General features: G+C 47.3%; 1 protein-coding gene across 2 annotated transcripts in view; it reads left to right on the forward strand.

The window, feature by feature from the left end:
• Positions 1-22,104, forward strand: part of DPYSL2 (dihydropyrimidinase like 2) — a 148,885-nt gene that overhangs the window by 35,231 nt on the left and 91,550 nt on the right. Inside the window, exons 1-3 of one of the 2 annotated variants that reach the window (XM_003339866.4) lie at positions 7,063-8,028; positions 12,321-12,409; positions 16,133-16,317. In XM_003339866.4, the coding sequence (XP_003339914.2) occupies positions 7,990-8,028; positions 12,321-12,409; positions 16,133-16,317 (313 nt within the window). In that variant the 5' untranslated portion in view covers positions 7,063-7,989. Of the gene's footprint in view, positions 1-7,062; positions 8,029-12,320; positions 12,410-16,132; positions 16,318-22,104 lie in introns of those variants that run through there. The other variant, XM_001371288.4, reaches the window with a different exon arrangement.

Consider the following 22,104-nt stretch of genomic DNA (forward strand, 5'->3'; position numbering starts at 1 on the left):
ATGGGAGAAGGAAGGAAAAATGAAGGAGAGAGAAAGGAAGGAAAGAAAAAGAAAAAAAGAGGGAAGGAAAGAAAAAGGAAGGAGGTAGGAAGGAAGGAAGGAAAGAGAATTCAGAGTAGGTAGGAAAGGTAGGTCTAGGTAATCAAGATACTATTGATTTTAGTGCTGGAGGAGACCTTAGAGGTCATTAAGTCCCAAATTCCACCCCTTCATTTTACAATTAAGGCATATGACTTAAATGACTTGCCTAGAATCATACCTAGAAGAAGTTGAATTTGAATGCATGTTTTCCTGACTCCAAGGCCAGTAAACAATGTCAATCCAATGCTAATTCCCTCATTTTGGAGATGAGAGTTAAAGACCAGGCAGGGGATGTGACTTGGCTAAGATCACTCGGATAATAAATAGCAGTCCTGGTGTTTGAACCTAAGTTTATTTGCTGCTCTTTGGGTATTTCTGGGAATTTGGGGTGTAAGAATAGGTGACCTTTTCCTCTCTTCTTCAGCTATAGAAAAAAATGGACCCATTTGAGTCTCAGATGACCTAAGCTTACACCCTTGGCTTTTGACAGAGCAGACATCAGATCTTTGTCTTTGCTGTTGAATTTATTTTAAACTTTTGGCAGCATTCAAAACCACACCTGGGCTCTCAAATAGCAACGTTTGTGGCCTTTAAAAAAAACGGATTTTCTTTCTTTCTTTTTATCTCTCTCCCAGATGTAAACCCAAACCTTCCTGACTGCATTTCCTGCTCAGGTGTCTGCAGTTTGGTAGATGTCCATTACTACTAACGACATTAGAAGTCTTGCACTTGCCCTTCAGAGAACCCTTGTGAGCTAGAGAGGTGGAAATGATCTCCATCTCCCTGTTTTAAAAATGGGGAAAATGAGAGGGAGTGAGGCTCTGAGTTACTGGAAACAAGAGCTGAACCAAGCTTATCCTGTCTCTGCCAGCATGAGGTCACATGGTCAGCTAGTTGCAAAGGCTGTAGAGGCGGAGGCCACACAGTGTAAATGGGAACAAGGTGGTTAAATAGTAAAGGCTGCTGATACATTTTAGCCAAACTCTATAGCAAGTGGTATAACTGTTACATCTGGCCTATTCACAGTCTCTGTAACTTTCTTACAGAACTAACTGCTCCTTATAACATTGTCTAAGACTGTCTTATTGCCCAAGTTCTGATGGTCATTCCTTTGTGGGCATGGAACAGAGGCAAGACTAGGAGCAATAAATGGAAACTGCAGAGAGATCCCTTTAGGTTCCAGTCAGGAAAGGCCTCCTAGACATTTAGGCTGTTCCAAAGCAAGATGAGCTGCTTTGGGAGGTGCTGGGTCCCCCTGCCCTGGAGGTCTTCAGGCAAACATGGGAAAACCACTCAGCCAGTGGGTTGTAGAAGGGGGGGATTTGTTCAGGTCTCAGTTGGACTAGATGGTCTCTGAGGTCCCTCCCAGCTGCTCTTCTGAATAGCACCAAGTCAGAATGAGAGAGCTTCAATGGTAAAAGGGACTTTAGAGGTCATCTAGTCCAGTCCCCTGTTGCAGCACATGATCCTAGACCTAGATCAGGAAAGTACCTTAGAGGCCATGGAGTCTAAGCTTTCTTTTACAGACAAGAAGACTGAAGCCAAGGGATGGGAAGGGAATTTCCATTGAGATCACATAGCTGGTAACTGGGCAGAGCCAAGGCTTAGGTCTGACTCCCAGTCTGTGGGCTCTCAGTTAAAGCAAACTGCCTCATTTTTTTTTTTGATACAATGTAAAAACAAACTTTATCCAGGCAGTGGATGAATTGGAAATTCTTTTCCATATGAGAGACAGCAATGGGGGCTGGGAGGGAGCAAGCAGAAAGCACTGGGAGAATCTGGTCCATAGTCTTCCCAGAGAAGGCCAGGTAGAATCCCTTAATCCTTTAATCTGCAGAACTGATAGTAGCTAAGAATCTAGATTAAGCAGCCATTGGTGTTTAATTAATTCAGATCCAATCCCCTTTGGGGTTTATGGTTGTTGATGCTTCAAGGATTCGATTTCCCTGGGGTGGTGGCTCCTACCACAGGTATTAAAAACCTCCACACTTTAGATGTTTTTTCTTCCATTAGTTACTATGTTCAAAACTCTTCTCCACAACAGGATTCCCCTCTGTGATGAGTCTCTCTGCCCTTAGTGGTCTAGCAGTCATTGATGTGGAAATGGAAGGAAGTGTCAAAGCCACTTAGCTCATTCCTCTCTGCATTCATTTAACAGATGAAGAACCAAGCCCAGAGAGATTTGCTCAAGGTCATATTGGAAGTTAAATGCTAGGGGCAGGATTTGAATTCAGGTGATTTGGCTTCATATCAAGTGCTCTACTACTGTTCCATACCAGTCCTCAGATGACATTTCTAATGGACAGTCCTCCAAATTCCTACTCTAAAGCACAAATCTGACCAGGTTGCTTTCCTGCTCATGAAACTTCAGTGGCTCCCTACTGCTTCCAGTATAAAATTATTTGTCTTTTAAACCTGTTCACTATCTCCTTCCATTCTATTTTTCTAGGTTGACTTTATGTTATAGTCATTTATACATTCTACATTTCAGTCAGATTTGTTTTCTTCCTATCAGGTGCTTTCTCTAAACACAGCATCCCATGTCTGGTCTCATTTCCTTTGCACAGGGCATCTCTTACTCCTCTGATGCTTTCCCTTCTGGCCTCCACCTCTAGGAATCCTGAATGTCTTTCCAGGCTCAGTTCTAGTGCTACTTCCTAGATGAAGGCCTTCCTGATTCCCTCCACTTTGATCATAAAATTCTAATGTTGGAAAAAGAATCCTTATGGTGTGGTGGAAAAGAGACTGGGCCTGGAGGCCAAGGATATACAGGTTCAAATCCTAGAGAAAGTCATTAATGCCTCTAGATTTCAGTTTCTTCAACTTTAAAATGAGGAGGTTGGGCTTGATGTCCTCTGAGGTCTCTTCCATATCTAGACCTATGATCCTTGATTCCCAAGGCCATCTAATTCAATCCCCTGATTTTACAGATGAAGAACCTTAGGTCCAGGAATATGACATGACTTGCCAAAGGCAGTAAACAATAGACTCCAGAATCAATCTGATATCTAATTGGTAGTTGTTGCTGTTTGGTCATTACAGTCCTGTCTGACTCTGACCACATTTGGCATTTCCTTCCTTCCTTCCTTCCTTCCTTCCTTCCTTCCTTCCTTCCTTCCTTCCTTCCTTCCTTCCTTCCTTCCTTCCTTCCTTCCTTCCTTCCTTCCTTCTTTCCTTCTTTCCTTCCTTCCTCCCTCTCTCCCTCCGTCCCTCTCTCCTTCCCTCCCTCCCTCTCTCTCCCTCCCTCTCTCTCTCTCTTTCTCTCTCTCTCTTTCTCTCTCTCTCTCTCTTTCTCTCTCTCTCTTTCTTTCTTCTTTCTTTCTTTCTTTCTTTCTTTCTTTCTTTCTTTCTTTCTTTCTTTCTTTCTTTTCTTTCTTTCTTTCTTTCTTTCTTTCTTTCTTTCTTTCTTTCTTTCTTTCTTTCTTTCTTTCTTCCTTTTTTCCTTCCTTTCTTTCTTCCTTTCTTCCTTCCTTCCTTCCTTCCTTCCTTCCTTCCTTCCTTCCTTCCTTCCTTCCTTCCTTCCTTCCTTCCTTCCTTCTTCTTTCTTTCTTTCTTTCTTTCTTTCTTTCTTTCTTTCTTTCTTTCTTTCTTTCTTTCTTTCTTTCTTTCTTTCTTTCTTTCTTTCTTTCTTTCTTTCTTTCTTTCTTTCTTTCTTTCTTTCTTTCTTTTCTTTCTTTCTTTCTTTCTTTCTCTCTTTCCCCAATTACATGTAATAGCAATTTTCAACATATATTTTCTGAAATTAGAAGATAGTCTCTTATCCATCTGACCCACACTAGTTATGATCTTGGACAAGTCAGCTCCCTAAGACACTAGGTTAGAGAACACCTCTCTTAGTTGGAGGAGTTTCCCACACTGATGAAACCTCAGCCCTAAAATTATCCACTTCCCGATAAAAAAAGAATCTTACCAAGTGTAAGGCAAATAGAAAATAGTTCTAGATCTTAAAGAGTTTACCTTTGAAGGAAAATATACCCACAGATAAGGAAATGGAAGTGAAAACAGTTAACAGAGGGTTTGGGGATTAGAGCCTTAGAGGATGAGAGAGGTTTGAAGCAATTGAGGTAATGTGCTAGCAGATTAAGGCAAGTAGATCAGCATATGCAAAAGTATGGAGGTAGGAAATGTTATTCCTGGGACAAGGAAATAGCTAGCAGCCCAGTTTGGCTCAAATGAAAAATGCTTGAAGGAGCGATTTGGAAAAACTCAGAACAGAACATACTCCATAGATGTCTGTAAATAGAGGCTTTGAAAATGCAAAGGATATTAGCAGGATTGATGGAAACTTTCCATTATGAAAAATTGTGTGTGACAGTTGGCTTGGATGATGACATCCCTCCCCCCCAACAATGCTTTTAAAAGGACAAAGAGAAAGTTGTTCTGGCAGCAAAATCCTCTTCTTTTCCCCAGGTGGGGAGGATGGGCTGCTTCCACTCTGCTTGCTCACACCCATATCTGCTGACACCAACTCACTTTCCTTTTTGCCCCACGGTAAAATCTGGAGAGAAATCCAGATGTCAGACAGTTGGTGGGGTGGGGGAGGGAGTGCCCATGTTCTCTACCAGATCCAGAGCTTAACTGAAAATGTAGCAATGGATGAGCATCTGTTCATCCCTCCTCCCATCCAGGGTCCTAGAGCTACCCTAGCAGGCAATGGGGCTGAGATCAGATTTGGACACTGGCCTTCCCTTAGGTTTCCCCTACCTTTCTGAGACAGAGTTCCATCGGGAACAGGAGAGCATAGATTCAGACCTGGAAAATACCTTAGAGCTCTTCTAGTCCAAATCTCTCATTTCGCAAATGGGGAAACTAAGGCTAGAAGAGGGAAGTGATTTTCTTAAAGTTGCAGGGAGTAAGAAGCTGAGCCAGGATTTCCACCCAACTCCTCTGAGCCTAGATTGTCTTTTTTCCTTATAAGATGAAAGAGCAGAGTGATGGTTGCAAAGTTGTGAGGGTAGGGAAGAGAGGATGCCTTCTTGAGCTTCTGACTTATTGGGGGTCTGTCTGCAAAGGCAGGAGTTAAGGGCCTTGCTAATCATATATTAACTAACAAAAGAGACCAGTTCTTTTTTCACTGGGGCTACATTTGTGCTGGGAGAAGCCTGGGAATCTAGTAGGAGATGAGAAACTGGTTACAAGATTTCAGCTGGGGAAGATCATGTAACAGGCAGGCAGATTTCTAGACAATTTTATCAAGAGGCTCATAATATAAATATATATATATATAATGTTATATAATATTATGTGTAATATTATAATTATTAGATATGTATGTATAATATTATATTTATCTACAGACATCCATATGTACCAGTCTATATTCTGGGTTGTAACTAGGGCAGGTGACCCAGGACTCTTCCCAGGGTGTTGACATACAGCTAACTCTAGTGAGGATCTGCTTCCTTAGGATCAGCCTCAGTGTTGCAGGTACTTATCCAGAAATTTCAGGTGAGTTTTCCCCATCCAGTCCAGCCCTGTCCCACTCTACTCCTTCTCCAGAAGCAACCCCCCTAGTGGTCATCTTGTGGTTGTTATTGGTGTCCCTTTCCCCACTGGTCAGTCTTGGGGTATTCCTGTCCTCATGGAGTCTTGTGTCTTGATATCTGAGATGTCTGCTGGTCCTAGCCCTCCTCCCCCATCTCCCCAACTTGAGTTTACCCTCAGTTCTGCCTGTATAAATTTTGTGTGCCTGGAGTCATACACCCTCTGACCCAGTGGTACAGATTTCCTTTCCCTTGTCACTGAAGGGGTTGAACTAAATCACAGGTTATCTGACAAACCCCTCATTTCACTGATAAGGAAACTGATGCTCAGTGGTTAAATGATTTGTCTAAGGTCTCATAGGCAAAAGTAGCAGGTCCTGGATTTGAACACAGGTCCTCTGGTTCCAAAGTCAGGCCTCTATCCACTATACCCATCTGCCTTTCAATCTCTAGGGAGGATGGGCAGTTATAGGCTTGGGCTTCTCCTTATCATATCTTCCATTTGCAGCAGAAGCTTCTTTTCAGGAATGGCAAGTCTGTAGATGACTTTGAATGGCACCTAAGGTAGAGGTGGTAGCCATGCACAGTCTGCCCTTGACTTCTGAGGGCTTTGTCCTCTCTGGGTCAGCTTCCTTAGCTTGCAAATTAAGAAGACAAGGACTTCCCTCCTCTCCTCACTCCTCCTGCCTCCTCTGTTGGGGAACACTCCTTCATTGCCTAGAGATTAGAATCTGTTTTGAGTTCCTTGAGAGGTGTGGTGGACAGCCCATCTTCGCTTTCGAGGGGAGGGGCCAAGGAAGTGAGCTTTTGGGAACTTGCAAGGATTTGGAGGAGTCTGAAAACGAGAGTCCAGCCAGATTTCCATGGCCTGGCCGCAGGAATAGTGATGGGACAAAGGAGATCTGCAAAATGGGGGCAAAGAGGCCACCCAGATCTAGTTGTAAGAACACTAGATTTGAGACAAATTGAGAGCTGCAAGGGGCCTCTGACGAAATCTAGACTAACGCCCTACTTTTACAGGTGAGGAAACTGAGTCCTAAAGCAGGACTTAGTCATACCCAGGTAATAATGAGCATCAAAGGCAGAATTTCGGAATTTCGGTCCAGGTCCTCTGAGTTCAAAGCCATTCCCCTTTTCTTGGTGCCACAAAGGCCCCAGATTGCAATTCCAGCTAGCTGTGTGACCTTAAGTAAGTCACTGGCCCTTGCTGACCCTCAATTTTTCTTCTAAAACAAAGGCAGATTGGGGGCTCGATGTATCCCAAGGTTTCTTCCAATAAAGAACTTTGGGGGTGGGAGGGGCTATGCCAGGACCCCCAGAGAGTTCAGGCGAGGCGGTGGGCATTTCCTGCAGCAGCATCTCAAACTAGCCCTTCCACTGGGCCGCAGTCCAGCCTCCCCAGGCTCAATCGGACCTCGCCTTCTTTTAGAGCAGCTGCCAAGCAACCGCTGCCCGGGAGCTGGCGCCCCCCACCCCACTCCACCTCCTTGCATCTTGCAGAGCAGCCCCGCCCTCCCCCGAGCGCGAGTGCGGCGCCGCCGCCGCCGCATCCCAGCGCAGTCGGGGGCTCCCGGCTCCGCAGAGCGCAGGGCGTGGCCCGGCTGCAGCAATGCTCCCCCACCGCCCGTGGGCCGGCCCTGAGCGCCGAGCCTTCCCGGAAGGGCGGGAGGAGGGCTCGCTCACTCGCTGCGGCCATTGGTTCTGTGGCAATCACCCCACGCAGGGACGGGAATGGAGGGGAGCTGCAACCCACCCCCCCAGGACCGACGTGCATTCGCGTGTGTCCGACCACGGCATGCATTGCTGAACCAACACCCTCCTCTGCCCCTCCTGGGGCGCTGCAGCTGCAGGGGCGGTGGGATGGCGTGAGCCTGGCAGCAGCATCAGCAGCGGCCACTGCAGCTGCAGCAGCTGGCGCGAGCCTAGTCCTCTGCCGCCCCAACCTCGGGCCTCGCTCTGCTCCGGGGTCCAGCCCCTCATTGCACCACTCGCCTAGTCATTTGCATATTCCTTACGCCTGAGCCAATCAGCGGCCGCCTCCGCCGAAGCGGATGGCTTTTGCCGAGGAGGAAAGGGAGTGGTTGGCAGCGCATGCGCCGCGGAATCCGCCTGGAACCCAGGCTTTTATTGCTGTCTCTTCGCCCGCCCCCTCCCCTCCATCCCTCTCTCGCTCTTTCTCTCTCGCTCTCTCTCTCTCTCTCTTTTTTTTTTTTTGCTCTAAGCCGGGGCTGGGCTTGGAGCAGAGGAAGAAAGAGAGGCAGACAGAGCGCGGGGTTGCATTCGTTCCCCGTTTCTGTCCTTGGCTAGCAGCCTCAGGAGCAGCTCTCCAGTTTTTGCAGCCTGCAAGGAATCAAGTCCTTTTCTGGGCTCCCCTGGCCACCAGAGCGGTCAGTTTCTTGCAGTTCCCGGTCCCCAAGCGAGAACGATGTCTTATCAGGGGAAGAAAAACATTCCGCGCATCACGGTGAGTTGGGATCCGGGGAGTCCGCGGCGCCCTTTGTGCAGCGGCCGAGGCGGTGCGAAGAAATGAGCGGGGAAGGGCGGCAGCGAAGGAAGGGATTAATTAGGCTCTCTCCCTAGGATTAATCTGCAGCGGAACGGAGGCATTCAACACCTTGCCTAATTGCTTAAGTCTTCTCGCTTTCGGGGCCGAGCCTCCTCTGGCCCAGACCGCCCTTCGTGGCCGGGGGCGGGGAGGGATGCTCCAGTCCCTGCTTGCGCCGCTGGTCAACGCGGAGGGATGCCTGGCTCCGGGTGGCCCGGCTCCAGTCGGGGGCTGCCCTTGGGGCAGCTTGGGGCCCTGTTCGGGGAGATAGGATGCTAGAAGCGCCGCCAGCTTGCACCCCCTCCCAAGAAAAGGTGTCATTCTCCTCCCCACCCCCCATTCTGCTCTCCAGAGAAAGAAGGGTGTGTGTACGGGGCGGGGTGGGTGGTGGGGAGAAAGGCAGAGAAATAATGACAGAAGAGGGATGGAGGAAAGCGCAGGCTGCAGAGAGATGAAGGGGAAAATCCCAGTACGTGTAAGCTAGAGCTAAAGAGGGATGATGGAGAGGAGAGCCAGCTCTCCGAGGCTCCATTGGTGTGGGTAGTAGCCCCCCACCCCCATTTTCTTATCTCTCTCTCTCTCTTCACTGCCCCCATTCCTTTTTTTTTCTTCCCCTAGGTCCCTATGAATTCTCTCCCTCTCCTCCTTTCTTTTTCTCTTCTCCCAACCCATTCCTCCCCTCTCATCTCATCCACCCCCCCCCCCGTCTTCTTCCCTCTCCTCTCTTATTTGTCTCCCCCTCCCTCTCTTGTCTTCCTCATTTCCTTTTCTCCTCCTTCATCCTCTCTTCCTCCATTTCCCTTCTCCGCCTCATTCTCTTATCCCTCGTCATCCCGTACCCCTCCCTCATTTCTTCTTCCTCCTTTATTCCCTCTTTGCTCCCATTTCTTCTCTTCCCCTCCCCAGTTGCTCTCCCCACGATCCCCTCTCTTCTCCTCCCTGGGCTTGGCGCTCCCTCCTCTGGCACTGGTGATTTGGCGGGTCTCCTGGGTTCCTGAGCTCCCCAAATCCTCCCCCACTTTGCCCCCCACTAGTGCGAAGGAAGCTGCCCTCTCTTTGCCCGCTAGCCAGCGCTGGCTCATACAAAGAGGCTTTCGCTGTAACGGCAGCGGCTGGAAGCTGGGGGACAGCGCCTAAGTATTTGTCCGGAGGGAATGGCGCTGCTCCCAAGCTTGAACAGAACAGATGGCCCTTGAGCTCCCATCCCCTCCAGCCCCGAAGAAAACAATGATGAGAAAGGGTGGGAGGCTGCTGCTGCTGCTGTGGCTGCTGCTGCTGCTGCTGCTGCTAGTGGCTGCTGCTGTGGCTGTTGCCGCTGCTGCCTTCCCCTCCTCCTTTCCCCCCTCCTCCCCCTTTTACAAATCATCACAAAAACAAATCCATGTCGAGAGTTTCGAGCCTCCGAGATGAATTTTTGCCCCTACCCCGCCCCCATAGTCCTCCCCTGGAAAAATCTTGCCAGTTCTTGTGGTGTGCATCCCTGAGTGAGGTCCCCCGGGGGAGGAAAGGAGTGAGAGGGAGGGAGGGAGGGCAGTCATTGTTATGTAACTATATGTTTTTCTTCACTCTGGAACCAATTCCTGTGTAGGAGGCCCAGGGAAAGGCCTTGGACTGGTCCCCATCAAAAGGATGCTCAGTCCTGGGAGATCCTCTGGGCCTTTCCCCCTTAGCCTGCCTTCCCAATCTGGGCTCCCCAGCCAGCCCTGCTCCTGCAGCCCAAAGGGCACACCCATCTCAGGCTTCTTTCCTTCCAGGGAGAAATGGGGGGAAGAGATGGGGAATAGATGAATGTAAAGATGGAATTTGGGTGTGAGGTCTCTGTAGACTGACCTAAGTGTGAACTGGAAGCTTCCCTGGCTCAGGAATGGTAATTCTCCAGCCTTTCTCCATGGAATTCTTTCTCTCCTGGAAACTATTCAATATTCTCTACCCTGGAGAAGCTCAGGGGTGGAGGGGCTGACTGGATGGACATAGCTGGGGGGTATTGTGTAGTTGGAAGGGTAGCTACACAGGCTGTGCCCCGTTTAGGGTGTTCTCATACAGGAACAAACATTTTCAAAGGAAAGGGGCAGAAGAATAAGTCAAGCAAAAGACCTTCCTTTAGGAGGACTTTAGTGGTAATTTTTTGCAAGAAAGTAAAAAAAAACCAGACTGGATTTCCCGCCCTCTATTCTCCTTTTCCCCATCTCGGAGCAGCATCTGTAGGATATGATTCCTGTAGGATGATCAGGTATTACATGGAACAGGCCAGATGAATTTGCATCATAGGAGCTGGAAGGGACCTCTGAGGTCATGAGTCTGACCACTTGGATTTACAGAAACTGAGGCCCACAGAGGCTAAAGAGATCACAGAATGGCCCTGGAGGAAGGGGGCTCAGCTATTACCCAGCTCCCCTCACTGAGGCCAGGAGTGCTCCCTCAGGTAATTAAGAGAGATGGCCAGTCTGATTGTGAGGTCCCTCCAGGAATGGCTGACTGAGGGCATGATCCAGTACCATTCCTAGAGAGAAGATTTAGCCTGAGCTCAAGGGAATCTTTATTCCTTTGCTTATGTGGCACCTTATCTGCATTTGGGGGAAAGGCGCTTGTGATATATATATGTTTTAAATGTATTAGTACATTTTGGCTCAAAAGGAAACTGAGAACAGTTTCTGGACTTAGGTGAGTGTACAGAACATTCTCTTTCTCCATCCCCTCCCCACTAAAAGAAATGATTGTGCTGACAAGGGAAGAACACTGGGTTTGGTTCCCAATTCTGCTACTTATTACCTTGGGTAAGTCAGTTAATCTTTTGGGGTCTCAGTTTGCCCATTTGTAATTACAAGATGGACTTGTCCCTTTCAACTTTAGACCTACGATGACCTATGATCCTGTCTTTATATTTTCAGCCAAAAGTGTTCACACATCTGCAAACCTGTGCATCCTTCCATATCCTTGCTGATTTGCTACACATGAGGGGTGGATTTCCTGGGTAACAAGACCTCCAGGATATTCAGATTCAGCTGCTATTAGATCTGTGCCTTTGGAAGTCATACCCACATTGATGGGCACATCCCATTGGTAGCCAGAATATGAGTCCTTCTTTTAGACTTACAGTCTCATAAAATGTCAGGATCTGGTCTGGCTTGCTCGCCTTTCATTTAGTCCAAAATAATAGTCAGATGTTTGTGAACAGATGATATTAATTTTGCATTTAATTGAGAACAGTTGGGGGGGGGTCATGCTATATTTTTACTTTTTTTCCAGCTTCCCCAGAGGTTCCTGAATAGCTTTCCCAGACATTCTGCATGAAATACCTGCCAATGGGACTATAAGGGAATCAGAACTTTGTAGTGGGGATCTGGTGGAAATATTTGCTGTCACTTCTGCATTTCCATAGAGACATCACTGTTTCATAACCACTTGGTAGTTCTTAAGTTTAAGGGAAAAAAACCAGGGAGTGAGGTAGTACAGGAGAGTTGGCCTGGAAGTCAGGGAGACTTGGGTTCAAATCCTGCTTCTGATATGGTTGAGATAATGACATTGTTACCATGGGCAAAAGTCACTTTAATATCCCTGTGCTCCACACAACTCTTAGAGTTCAGTTTCAGGGAAAAAGCTGGCCTGAATTGGTGAGGGAATTTCCTCACCTGAAAATAGCCAGGGCCAGCCCTATAAAGAATAACTAAAAGAGCCTCCTCCCTTTAGTCCTTTGATTCTTTGTAATTTGCCTAGAAGAAGTGTCATTAGAAAGGACCCATGGTTTGGAACCTTGCTACAGCTGGATCAAATGAGTTTGTTTGTGTTGAGTAACCAATAGCAACAGACTTTTCGTCAATTTTTCTGACTGTAACTGACTCCAATTTAGCCAAGAAGTGACTTTACTCTGTGTGGGTGTGAATAATAATGTAAAAAAAGGAGGATCTGCTGGAAAACCATTATCTATTCCATCTGAAACCGTGTTCCTGCCTTTCAAAGGATGATTGTTTGAATTTGTTTTTATGGCTTGCAGGTATAACGATAATAGTAGTAATAAAGTCTTTTATTTAGGAAAAGCATTTGGCTTTGCAGGGGAAATGGATGATCATGTGCAGCTTCACTCCTCTGGCCGAGTTTGCTTCCGGACTGGCTTATTCCAGCACTCCCTGAGCCTGCTTTGCACACCCTAACCCCATCTCTTCCTTCAGGCGAGCCAGCCAGATGATATTGACTGATCGCTTCTCTCATTTCAGAGCGATCGGCTTTTGATCAAGGGAGGCAAGATCGTGAATGATGACCAGTCTTTCTATGCAGACATTTATATGGAAGATGGCTTGATAAAGTAAGTGTTTTTTTTTTTCAGTCAATGATTTTGTTTTTATTGATTTGACACATTTCTTCCTTTTTTTTAACATAATCATTTCCGAACATTATTTTTCTGATATCAACCAACAAAGAAACCCAGTTAAGCAAAAACAACCGTCCCAGTTTGTGACATTCTTCTCCAGAAGATACCTTGTTTAGAACTGTTTACAAATAGCTTTTAAGAATTGGAAGTGGGGCCTTAGGAATTCATTCAGTCCTACTTTCCCCAAATATTTTAGAAGAGGAAATTGAGCCCCAAAGAGTTTAAGTAGCTTGTCCAAGGCCACACAGTGAGTTCACAGAAGCCCTGGGATTACTGTAACCCACATTTCCTGCCTCTCACTTCAGTGCTGTTTATACGGTGCCTGTTAGGCAGGATTATTTTATCACAGCATTTAGAAGTGCTGGGGCTCTTTCAAGTGTCATCTAGTGAAATTGCATCATTTTACCATTGAGGAAACAAGCCTGGGGTGGGGGAGTGCTGGGGATATTGGCGGGAAGGGTTTGTAGTTGGTACAAAGAATTAGAACTTGGCCCCAGGTCTTTGGACCCCTAAACCTAGTGTTCTTCTTAGGGTGCTGTGCAGTGCCACATTTTGCTTTTCCCTTTTATAAACCCTCATTTTCTGTCATAGAATCACTACTGTGTATTGGTTCCAAGGCAGAAGAGCAATAAGGGCTAGGCAATGGGGGTCAAGTGACTTGTCCAAGGTAATACAGGGAGGAAGTATCTCAGGCCACATTTGAACCCGGGACCTCCCATCTCTAAGCCTGGCTGTCTAATATACACTGAGCCACCTTGCTCTGTGATACCACATTTTTCAACATAGGACCCTTGATCTTGAGTTGGAAGGGACCTTAGGAGTCATCTGGTCTAAGTCTCCCATTTTACAGATGAGAAAACAGAGGCTTACTAGGTCAATTAGGTAGTACGACTCGGAGCTGGAATTCAGGCTTCCTTGGCTTCACATCCAATGTGTTGTCTCCTGGACCATCTAAACCCTGACTCATCATTCAGTAATCCTTCCAAGAGATGGAGTGTGGTCGGTGTGTCTGTTCTCACTGCCGGTTCAGATCAGAACCATTCTGCTCCACGTTAGCATATGGCAGATGGCCGTTGAGAGTTTCCTTGGTCAAATCACTTATCATGGTGATGCCCAAACTAGTTGAGCCTCTGGATGTCCCCACCTGGCCCTTGGACGACAGACACTCTCCTCTGAGACCCTCCAGCTCAGCTGCTCTGCTGGGGCTTTGTGCTCCACTAGGAAAGCTTCAGAAACCCACCTCCGTGCCACATGGAAGTGTCCCAGGGAGACTTTAGAGGAAGGAGCCAGGAAGAGACCATCAGATTTTAGTGAAAAGAATGAACAGCTTAACGCCTGTTTAAAAATACATTTAAGAGAAAACCCTGATGCAGTACTGGGTATCAGTTCCAAGGCAGAAGAAGGCTTGGCCATGAGGTTAAGTTAAGTGACTTGCCCAGGGTCACACAGATTTGAACCTAGGACCTCCCATCTCTAGACCTGGCTCTCCATCCACCGAGCCACCCAGCTGCTTTCCTCCAAACACCTTTTAACAAACAACATACAGCGAATTTGAAACATTCTCTTTTGGAAGGCTTAAATGCACATTTTTCATTTTCTTCTTCTTTGAGAGTGTCCCAATCAAGGCGAGCTGGAGGGTGATACGGGGCCCTGGGGGGGGGCTCACCAGGGTGGGGGGTCTTCTGTGACTTGCCAGCCCCAGTTCTCTCTTCCCTGTGGGATTGGGGTGTGGGAGCTCTCAGGGAATTCTGGAATCAGTTGAAAGTGTATCTTTACTTCTTGTTCAAATACTCCGCCTGTGGTATGTGAAGTGTCCCGAAGACTCCCTTGGAATGTGGCGCTTTGGGGTGACTCGCTCCACTGGGGCTTGTAGGTGTGGGCTGGGGCTCAGCACATCTGCTTTCTCAGTCAAGGGTCCAAGAAGGAGGCCATCTAGTTGGTGGCTGGGAGCCACTGGAGCCAAATCTGGGCTCAAGGCCACTTTGGGGTCCCAGCCTTGCTTTTCTGCCTGCCCTCATGTTGCCTGTGTCCGCATCCAAGTGTGCCACAGAACCAAAAACCCAGACCGAGCTTCGGGGGATTCTTGGCTCTCGAGAGAGGCCCATTTCTGGATCTTGTCACCCTCCTCCACCCCCTCTTAGACCCCACGGAGGCAGCACATCTGTGATTCCAGACCAACATTCCAGCAGATGACATCTTCTTAGTACACGGCATTCACCGAGGGAGTGCCAGCAGCCCGGTCTGCCCTGGGGGACAGAGCATGCCAGCTATTCTGATTTACCAATTTACCAGTCAGTCAGCTAGTCAATCGATCGCTATTTATTAAGCACCTACTGTGCGCTAGGCACTGTGCTAAGTGTGGTTCTCTTGAGGTTCCGGGAGGCCCCCAGTTTCCGACCTTGCCCAGCCCAGATTTGAACCCAGGACCTCCTGTCTCTAGGCCTGGTTCTCAATCCACTGAACTACCCAGCTGCCCCTGTCAGACATTTTCTAATTGTGTGACCTTCACGTAGAGTTAGACACAACCATGGACAAAACTACAACATCAGCAAATTCATAGGAAGGGCAAATATTGAAAGTGAGCTTAAATACTTTGGCCAGAGAAGGAGAAGATATCTTTTTTTTTTCATTATTCCTCTTGAATTCTTGACTTGTTATTCCTGAAGGTGAATTTCATTATTATTATTATTTTTTAAACCCCCACCTTCCATCCTGGAGTCAATATTGTGTACTGGCTCCAAGGCAGAAGAGTGGTCTGGGCTAGGGAATGGGGGCCAAGTGACTTGCCCAGGGTCACACAGCTGGGAAGTGTCTGAGGCCACATTTGAACCTGGGATCTCCCGTCTCTAGGCCTGGCTCTCCATCCACTGAGCCACCCAGCTGCCCCCTTCATTATTATTTTTACTAGCTCTAAAAAAGAAATGTTTGGTGGTTCATTGCATGTGGTACTGAATAAATTAATTCATTTAGACACGGTGGGACCTTGGACAAGTCACTTCATCGCTGTCTGTCTTGATTTCTTCATCTGTAAAAAGGGGACAATAATAGTACCTTAGCTCCCAAGATGATGTTTATGAAGTATTTAGTCAGTTTGGCTCAGAGTAGGATTTTTATTATTAATGTTGATATTTTTCAATTTTTATTATTAATTTTATTATTTATTGTTATTAAAATGAAGTCCTTGGTTGATTCTGTAGTAGCCTCTCCCCCCTTCAGATGGGTTTTTGGAGGCCTGCAAAATTACACTGATCACATGACGGCATTTTAGTGCTGCTTTCGTGCCACGGATATCTAGGGTTCTCCCAGGGTGACGTGTGGGGGTGGGGGCTGGAAGTTGCCTCAGTAAGTGGATTTTAAAGATTTCTGGCCCCAGGATTAGTTCCCTGAGGTCCATCGGCCGACCTTCTGGGAGTGAGGCGGTAACGGCGCCACGGTTACCTGTGGAGGGTGAGGGAGTTCTTAGGAATGAAAGCCAATAATTTAGAAAAATGAACTCAGACTTGCCCACGTTGGTCTCCGGGAGAGCGTTTTGCGCTCCCAGGCCAGTGACGCGTCAGAGAAGGACGTTGGCATGGAGTTGGGCCCCCGATTTCACTCTCAGTGGTGTTCTCGACTCGGTTGCAAGCATTGTTACTGACCCAGCCCTGTCCCATCCAGGCAAATCGGTGAGAACCTGATCGTGCCAGGAGGGGTGAAAACCATCGAAGCCCACTCCAGGATGGTGGTGCCCGGCGGGATCGATGTGCACACCCGCTTCCAGATGCCAGACCAGGGGATGACGGCTGCCGATGACTTCTTCCAGGGGACAAAGGCGTCCCTGGCAGGAGGCACCACGATGATCAGTAAGACACGTCTTTGTTTTCTTTTCAAGATGACCTTTAGCGTGCGAGTGCCTTTCGGGTCCGAGGATAAGCCTCCGTTGTTTGGGGCGCCTTCTGAAAAGCGGAGAGTGGCCTTTGGGTCTAGCCGATGCTCCCAAGGAAGGGGAGTGGGCGGGATGCTGTCCACAGCGGGTGCCGTCGGATGGTGTGCTTTCTGGTGGTCCTCGAGGGCTGCCGGTGGCCGAGGAGGAGGCCTCTGGTTTTCGGGGGAGAGAGGACCGTTTCTCCTCCTTCTGGAGGCCAGCGGTTTGTTGTCCTCACACAGAAATGTGATTCATCTGGGATTATTTGCAGAACAATGCAGTCATTTTGAGCAGGACTCTTTGATCCTCAATGCTTTTAAAAAACCCAACCCAACTTGTCAGTAGCTTTGCTAATAAATATTAAATATAGTATCTTGACACTTGCTTGCTCTCATCCGCCTGGCATTCTGGGAATGAGGATGGGAGACGGTGAAACTGGACAAGGGAACGCCGAGTTCTTATTTCCCTATTGGCCCTGGAAGTAAGAGAAGCGTTCCTTGTTTTAGGTCAGAAATGGACTGAACGAAACGCCTTTCTGAGGGCTAAGGCAGGGCCGGACTGCATGGAGACATTCATTCAGCACAAATAGAACACTCAGTAGATGGGCTTTGGGTAGGAAGATGCCACACGCCATCAACTGGACACTTCTGTTTGCCTCCTCCTCCCCCACTTTGGAGAGGGGTCCCTCCTGCTCGCACACAGCTCCTTTGTTGATCAACACACTCACAGAGAGGGAGGACAACTGGCTGCTAACTGGGCCATGTTGGGAAAGAACCCATTACTTTGGTCTTACTATAGGATATTGGAGCACAGGAGTTGGCAAACTATATAAACCCTGGGCTCTAGTTTTCTGATCCCTGGTATAGTGGGCACTGCTGGCCTCAAGAGGATGTGATAAGCCCAGCTTGGATCTGTACTAGCTCTGTAACCCTGGGCAAACCATCCCCCTGACTTTTCTGTACCTCAGTTTCCCTATTTGTAAAACGGGGAAAACAGTCCCTATAACACCAGCTTCTAGGGTTGTCGGGAGACTCAGCTGGCAGAAATGCCCCTCATTGTGGTTGGTGTATTTATGTTCTTAGCACCCTGCCAGAACCAGTTCCTTATCCAACTGAGGTGACCAGATACAGATGTGAGAACCCTGACAAGAAGAGAGGAGAGGAAGTGGGTATTAATGTCAAGTATTTCTTCACATCTAATAATATCAGTGTAGGGGAGGGACTATTGAACCATTGGCTTCCTAAGCTAGAAAGGAGCCTTACAAGCCTTCGTGGCTGGAGGGGCTTTATAACAGGAAACATCACAGCTGGAAGGCGCATTAGAACGCAGAATGTCAGAGCTGAAGTGTTCTTACAACACAGAACATCAAGCTGGAGGAACCTTAGAACACAGAACACCAGAGCTAAAAGGGACCTTAGAACAAAGAACATGAAACATCAGCATTGGGAAGGGCTTTAGAATATGGAACAGAGAACATCAGAACTGGGGAGATCTAAGAACCTAGAACATCAAAGTTAGAAAGAACCTTTGAAACATGACACCAGAGCTGGAGAGGCCATCAAACATAGAACGTCAAAGTGAGAAGGGACCTTAGAACATCAGAGCTAGAAAGAACCTTAAAACAGGACATCCAAGTAGGAGGGACCTTCTTTAGAATATAAAACTCCAGAACTAGGGCATTTTTAGAATAGAATGTCAAAGATGGAAAGGACCTTAGAATATCAGAACTGGGATGAACATAGAACATCTGAGCTGGAGGCACTTTAGAACATAGAATATTAGAGCTGGAGGGACCTTGGGATATAGAACATCTGAGCTGGATTTGCCTTTGAACCGAGAACATCAAGACTTGAGGGTTCTTTGAACCTAGATATAAGAGCTGGAGGGACCTTGGAACATAGAACATCAGAATTGGAGGAGACTAGATTATAGATCAGAATTGAAAAGGTCATTAGAACATAGAACATTGGAGATTAGCGTTGGAAGAGAGCTTTGAGTACTGAATGTAGAACATGGGAAGTCGGAACTTTGAGGGGTCTTGGGACATAAGAGGTAATATCTGGGCAGACCTTAGAACATCTAAAGACAAAGCTGGAAGCAGTCTTAGAACATCAAATGTTAATGCTAGAAAGGAGGGCCCTTGGGCCTAGAATTTCTGAACTGGCAGGGATCTTCAAGAACATTTAATCCCATCTGTGCCTTTATAGATAAGGAAAATGAGACCCTCCGAGGGGAAGGGATCTGCCCAGGGTCCACCACTGAGTCACTATGGGGTTCTGTAAAGTCCCTTCTTAGCAGTAGTATGGATGCTGAAGCAAGTGTGGCTCTGGGCAAGTCACTTTAAACTGTTTGCCTCAGTTTCCTTATCTGTAACATGAACTGGAAAAGGAAATGGCAAACCACTCCATTATCTTTGCCAGGAAAACCCCAAACGGGGTCACAAAGAGTCAGATATGACTGAAAACTACTGAAACGACATTCTATTCAATTCATTTAAAAGTGTTATCCCATTGACTTCTCTAGACTTTCAGATTAGTGACTTGCCCAGGGTCACCCAACCCATCTGTGTCAGATCCAAAGATGGTGAAGGCCCCCTGTTCTAAGACTATAAGTTCCAGGGAAGACATTGCCCCATGTTACTGGAGGAAGTTTCCTCACTTGGAGATTGGCTGTTTCAGGGAAATCACAAGCCCAGTCCCTAAACATATCCCTTTTCTTCTGGTTATTATGGCCATTTTCTTCCAAACCCAGTGTGCATTCCAGTTCTTCCAGTTTATCCGAGTTCCTTCTGTGGGTGAGCAGACATTCTACCAGTTGGGCCAAGGCCCTTTTGGCTGGACAAGGGGTCCAACAGGGGTGTCTGAGTGACTTCATAGCCCAGGAAACTCAGCCTGAGCTACAAAGGGGAAGTGAGAGAGGAGACTCATGGCCTCAGCTGGGCCCATAAAAGAAGACAGCATTTTAATGTGGGCTTTGAGATCAAACTGTTATATCCCAAAATGAGGAAATTCCAAAAGTTACTGGCCTTGGGGCAGGGCACATTGATGAGTCAGTAGAGTGTCTTGATACCTATGCCACCTGACGAAGAGGAGGAAAGATCAAAAGACGGCCAGCTGGCGGAGATGTCTGGTGGGCTTGGAGTCATCTTTGGATCTCCCCTTAAAACTGCACCAAGACCACTGGGACATCCCTTATTTGTTGGCAGTTACGTTAGTTTTCCTCAACAGAGTATAAGCCCCAGGAAGGCCGGCAGGGTCATTTTTGCATTGGTTTTCCCAGAAGGTAGCACAGTGCCTTGCACAAATGGGCTTCTGGGGAACATTGTTTGGACAGTTGTTCAAGAGAGGTAGGATTTTGTTGGTGTAGGGCTGCCTTGCAGACTCCATTTCCCGAGACTGTGACCTTGTCAGCCAGTCAGGGTATGATGGCCTCCAATAGGTGGAGACCCAGGGTCTTATTGGATGGTGTTATATCCTGAGTCCGGAGCTGGGCTTGGGTAAGTGGCCATCTGCACCAACGAGCAGTGTCTGAACCCTTCGGTGTGTGGAGGAGAGCAGGGCAGAATTCAAGGTCTTAATGCACAGCCCACTCTGCCATCTTTGTGTGGAGTTGCCCCCCCCCCCCCCCCGCCCCCAGGTGCCCATCAGCAGATGAGTACTTTGGATGCCGGGGTGGGGGGAATCCGTCCGTCAATGAGCATTTATTAAACACTTGCTTTCAGGCACACAAGGGCACAAGTGGCACATTCTGACTCTCGGGGAATTGATGTTAAGGGAAGGGACTGCCTTTTGCCTCTTGGGCTCTTCCTGGAGCATAGTAGGTGCTTTATGAAAATGGATTGATTGATATTCTCCAGAAGAATATAGTATGTGTGCGCAGAGAAGTAATTATAGGAGCGACTCAGAATAAAGTTCTGGGATGAGTTGGGTCGAGGGGGCCACTCTTCAAGGAAGGGAACTGGGGGACCTAAGGTGTGGAGGAGAAGAGACAGAGCATTTTAGGGTACAGGATAGATTCTAGCTTGGGATGAAGGCTTGAAGGGAGGAGATGAATATTGGGTACAGAGAAGCATGACTACGCCAGCCTAGCTGGAGCACAGAGTTTGTGAGGGGAAGAAATGTGTTAGCCATGATACATGTAAAACCCAGTGGAATTGTGCATCAGCTACTGGGGGCAGGGGAGGAGGGGAGGGAAAGAACATGAATCATGTAACCATGGAAAATATTCTAAATTAATTAATTAAATAAAAATTTTCAATTATAAAAATGTATTAGCAGCCTAGTAGAGACACAGATTTGAGACAGATTATAAAGGGATTTCTTTGCCATGCAGAGAAGTTTGTATTTTATTCTACGGATGGTGGGGAACCTTTTAAGCCTCTTGAGAAGGGAAGTGATGGCTTTTGGGAAATCCTTTTGGTGGCTGTGTGGAGGATGCTTTGGAGAAGGGGCATTCGGGAGGCAGGAAGACCAAGCAGGAGACTTCCAGTAGTCCAGTAAAGATGTACTGAGGGTCTGAACAAGGCCAATTGTGATCTGTGTAACAAAAAGGGGACTGATGAGAGAGATGTTGAAGATATAGAACAAACAACATTTGGTTGCTGCTTGGTGATGGGTAGGGAGGAAGAGGGAAGAGTTGAGGATGACTCATTGTGAACCTTTATGCCTGGATGTATGATGGTACCCTCCACAGAAATAGGGAAGTTAGGAGGAACAGTGGCTTTAGCTAGGAAGGAAACCAGCATTTATTAAGCATCTACTATGTGCCAGACATGTGCTAAGATCCTCACGCCAACCCTGTAAAGTAGATAGTATTATTTTCCCATTTTACAGTCGAGGAAACTGAGGTACAAAGAAATTGAGTGATTTGCCCAGATTCACACAGGTAATAAATGCCCAAGGCTGGATTTGAACTCAAGTCTTTTTGACTCCTGGCCCAGTGCTCTGTCTGTTGATGAATTCCAACTTAGAAATGTCAAATTTTGCTCAGGGTCATTCAGATGGTGCTGTCCAATAGCCCAGTGGGGATTTGGATCTGGAGCTCAGGAGAGAGATTATGACTAGATATATTGACCTTGGAGTCTCCTGTGTAGAGACCAGAACTTGGGGCACAGAACCTTGCAAAGTTAACTGAGAAAGATGTGGTCAGACAGGTGGGAAGAGACTTACCTTTTAGGGGCCCTCCCCGAGATGTAGTGATCAGCTGTACTAGATTGCAGGCCACTTGAAGGCAGAGCCAGAGGTTGTGTTTTTGGGGGGACCCTTACTTTCTGTCTTAGAATCAATACTATCAATTCCAAGACAGAAGAGTGTTACGGTCTAGGTAATTGGAGTTAAGTGACTTACCCAGGGTCATACAGCTAGGAAGTATCTGAGACCAGATTTGAACTTAGGACCTCCCAGAAGTTTTTAACTGGTAATTCTGGTGCCAGCACCACAAATACCAGGAAAGAACAGAGTCATGAAATCCTAGGGTTTATTATTGAGAAAGAGTAAGTAGGCAGTACTAACAAATAGGGCAAAGAGGTTCATAAAGATGAGGCCAGAGAAGAAGCCATTGGATTTGGTAATGAAGAGATCTGTCAAGAGACAGAGATCTTTGCACCAGGTGCCACCGGGAGTCCCTGCCACCTCCTGTAGTATGATGCCACACCACCAGCCTCTCAGGAGAATGTGAAATGTGGCTCATTGAAAAATGGGGTGGAGGGAGGAGCCACGTCAGCAGC

This window comes from Monodelphis domestica, chromosome 1 (genome assembly GCF_027887165.1).
Source record: "Monodelphis domestica isolate mMonDom1 chromosome 1, mMonDom1.pri, whole genome shotgun sequence".
NCBI lineage: Eukaryota > Metazoa > Chordata > Mammalia > Didelphimorphia > Didelphidae > Monodelphis > Monodelphis domestica.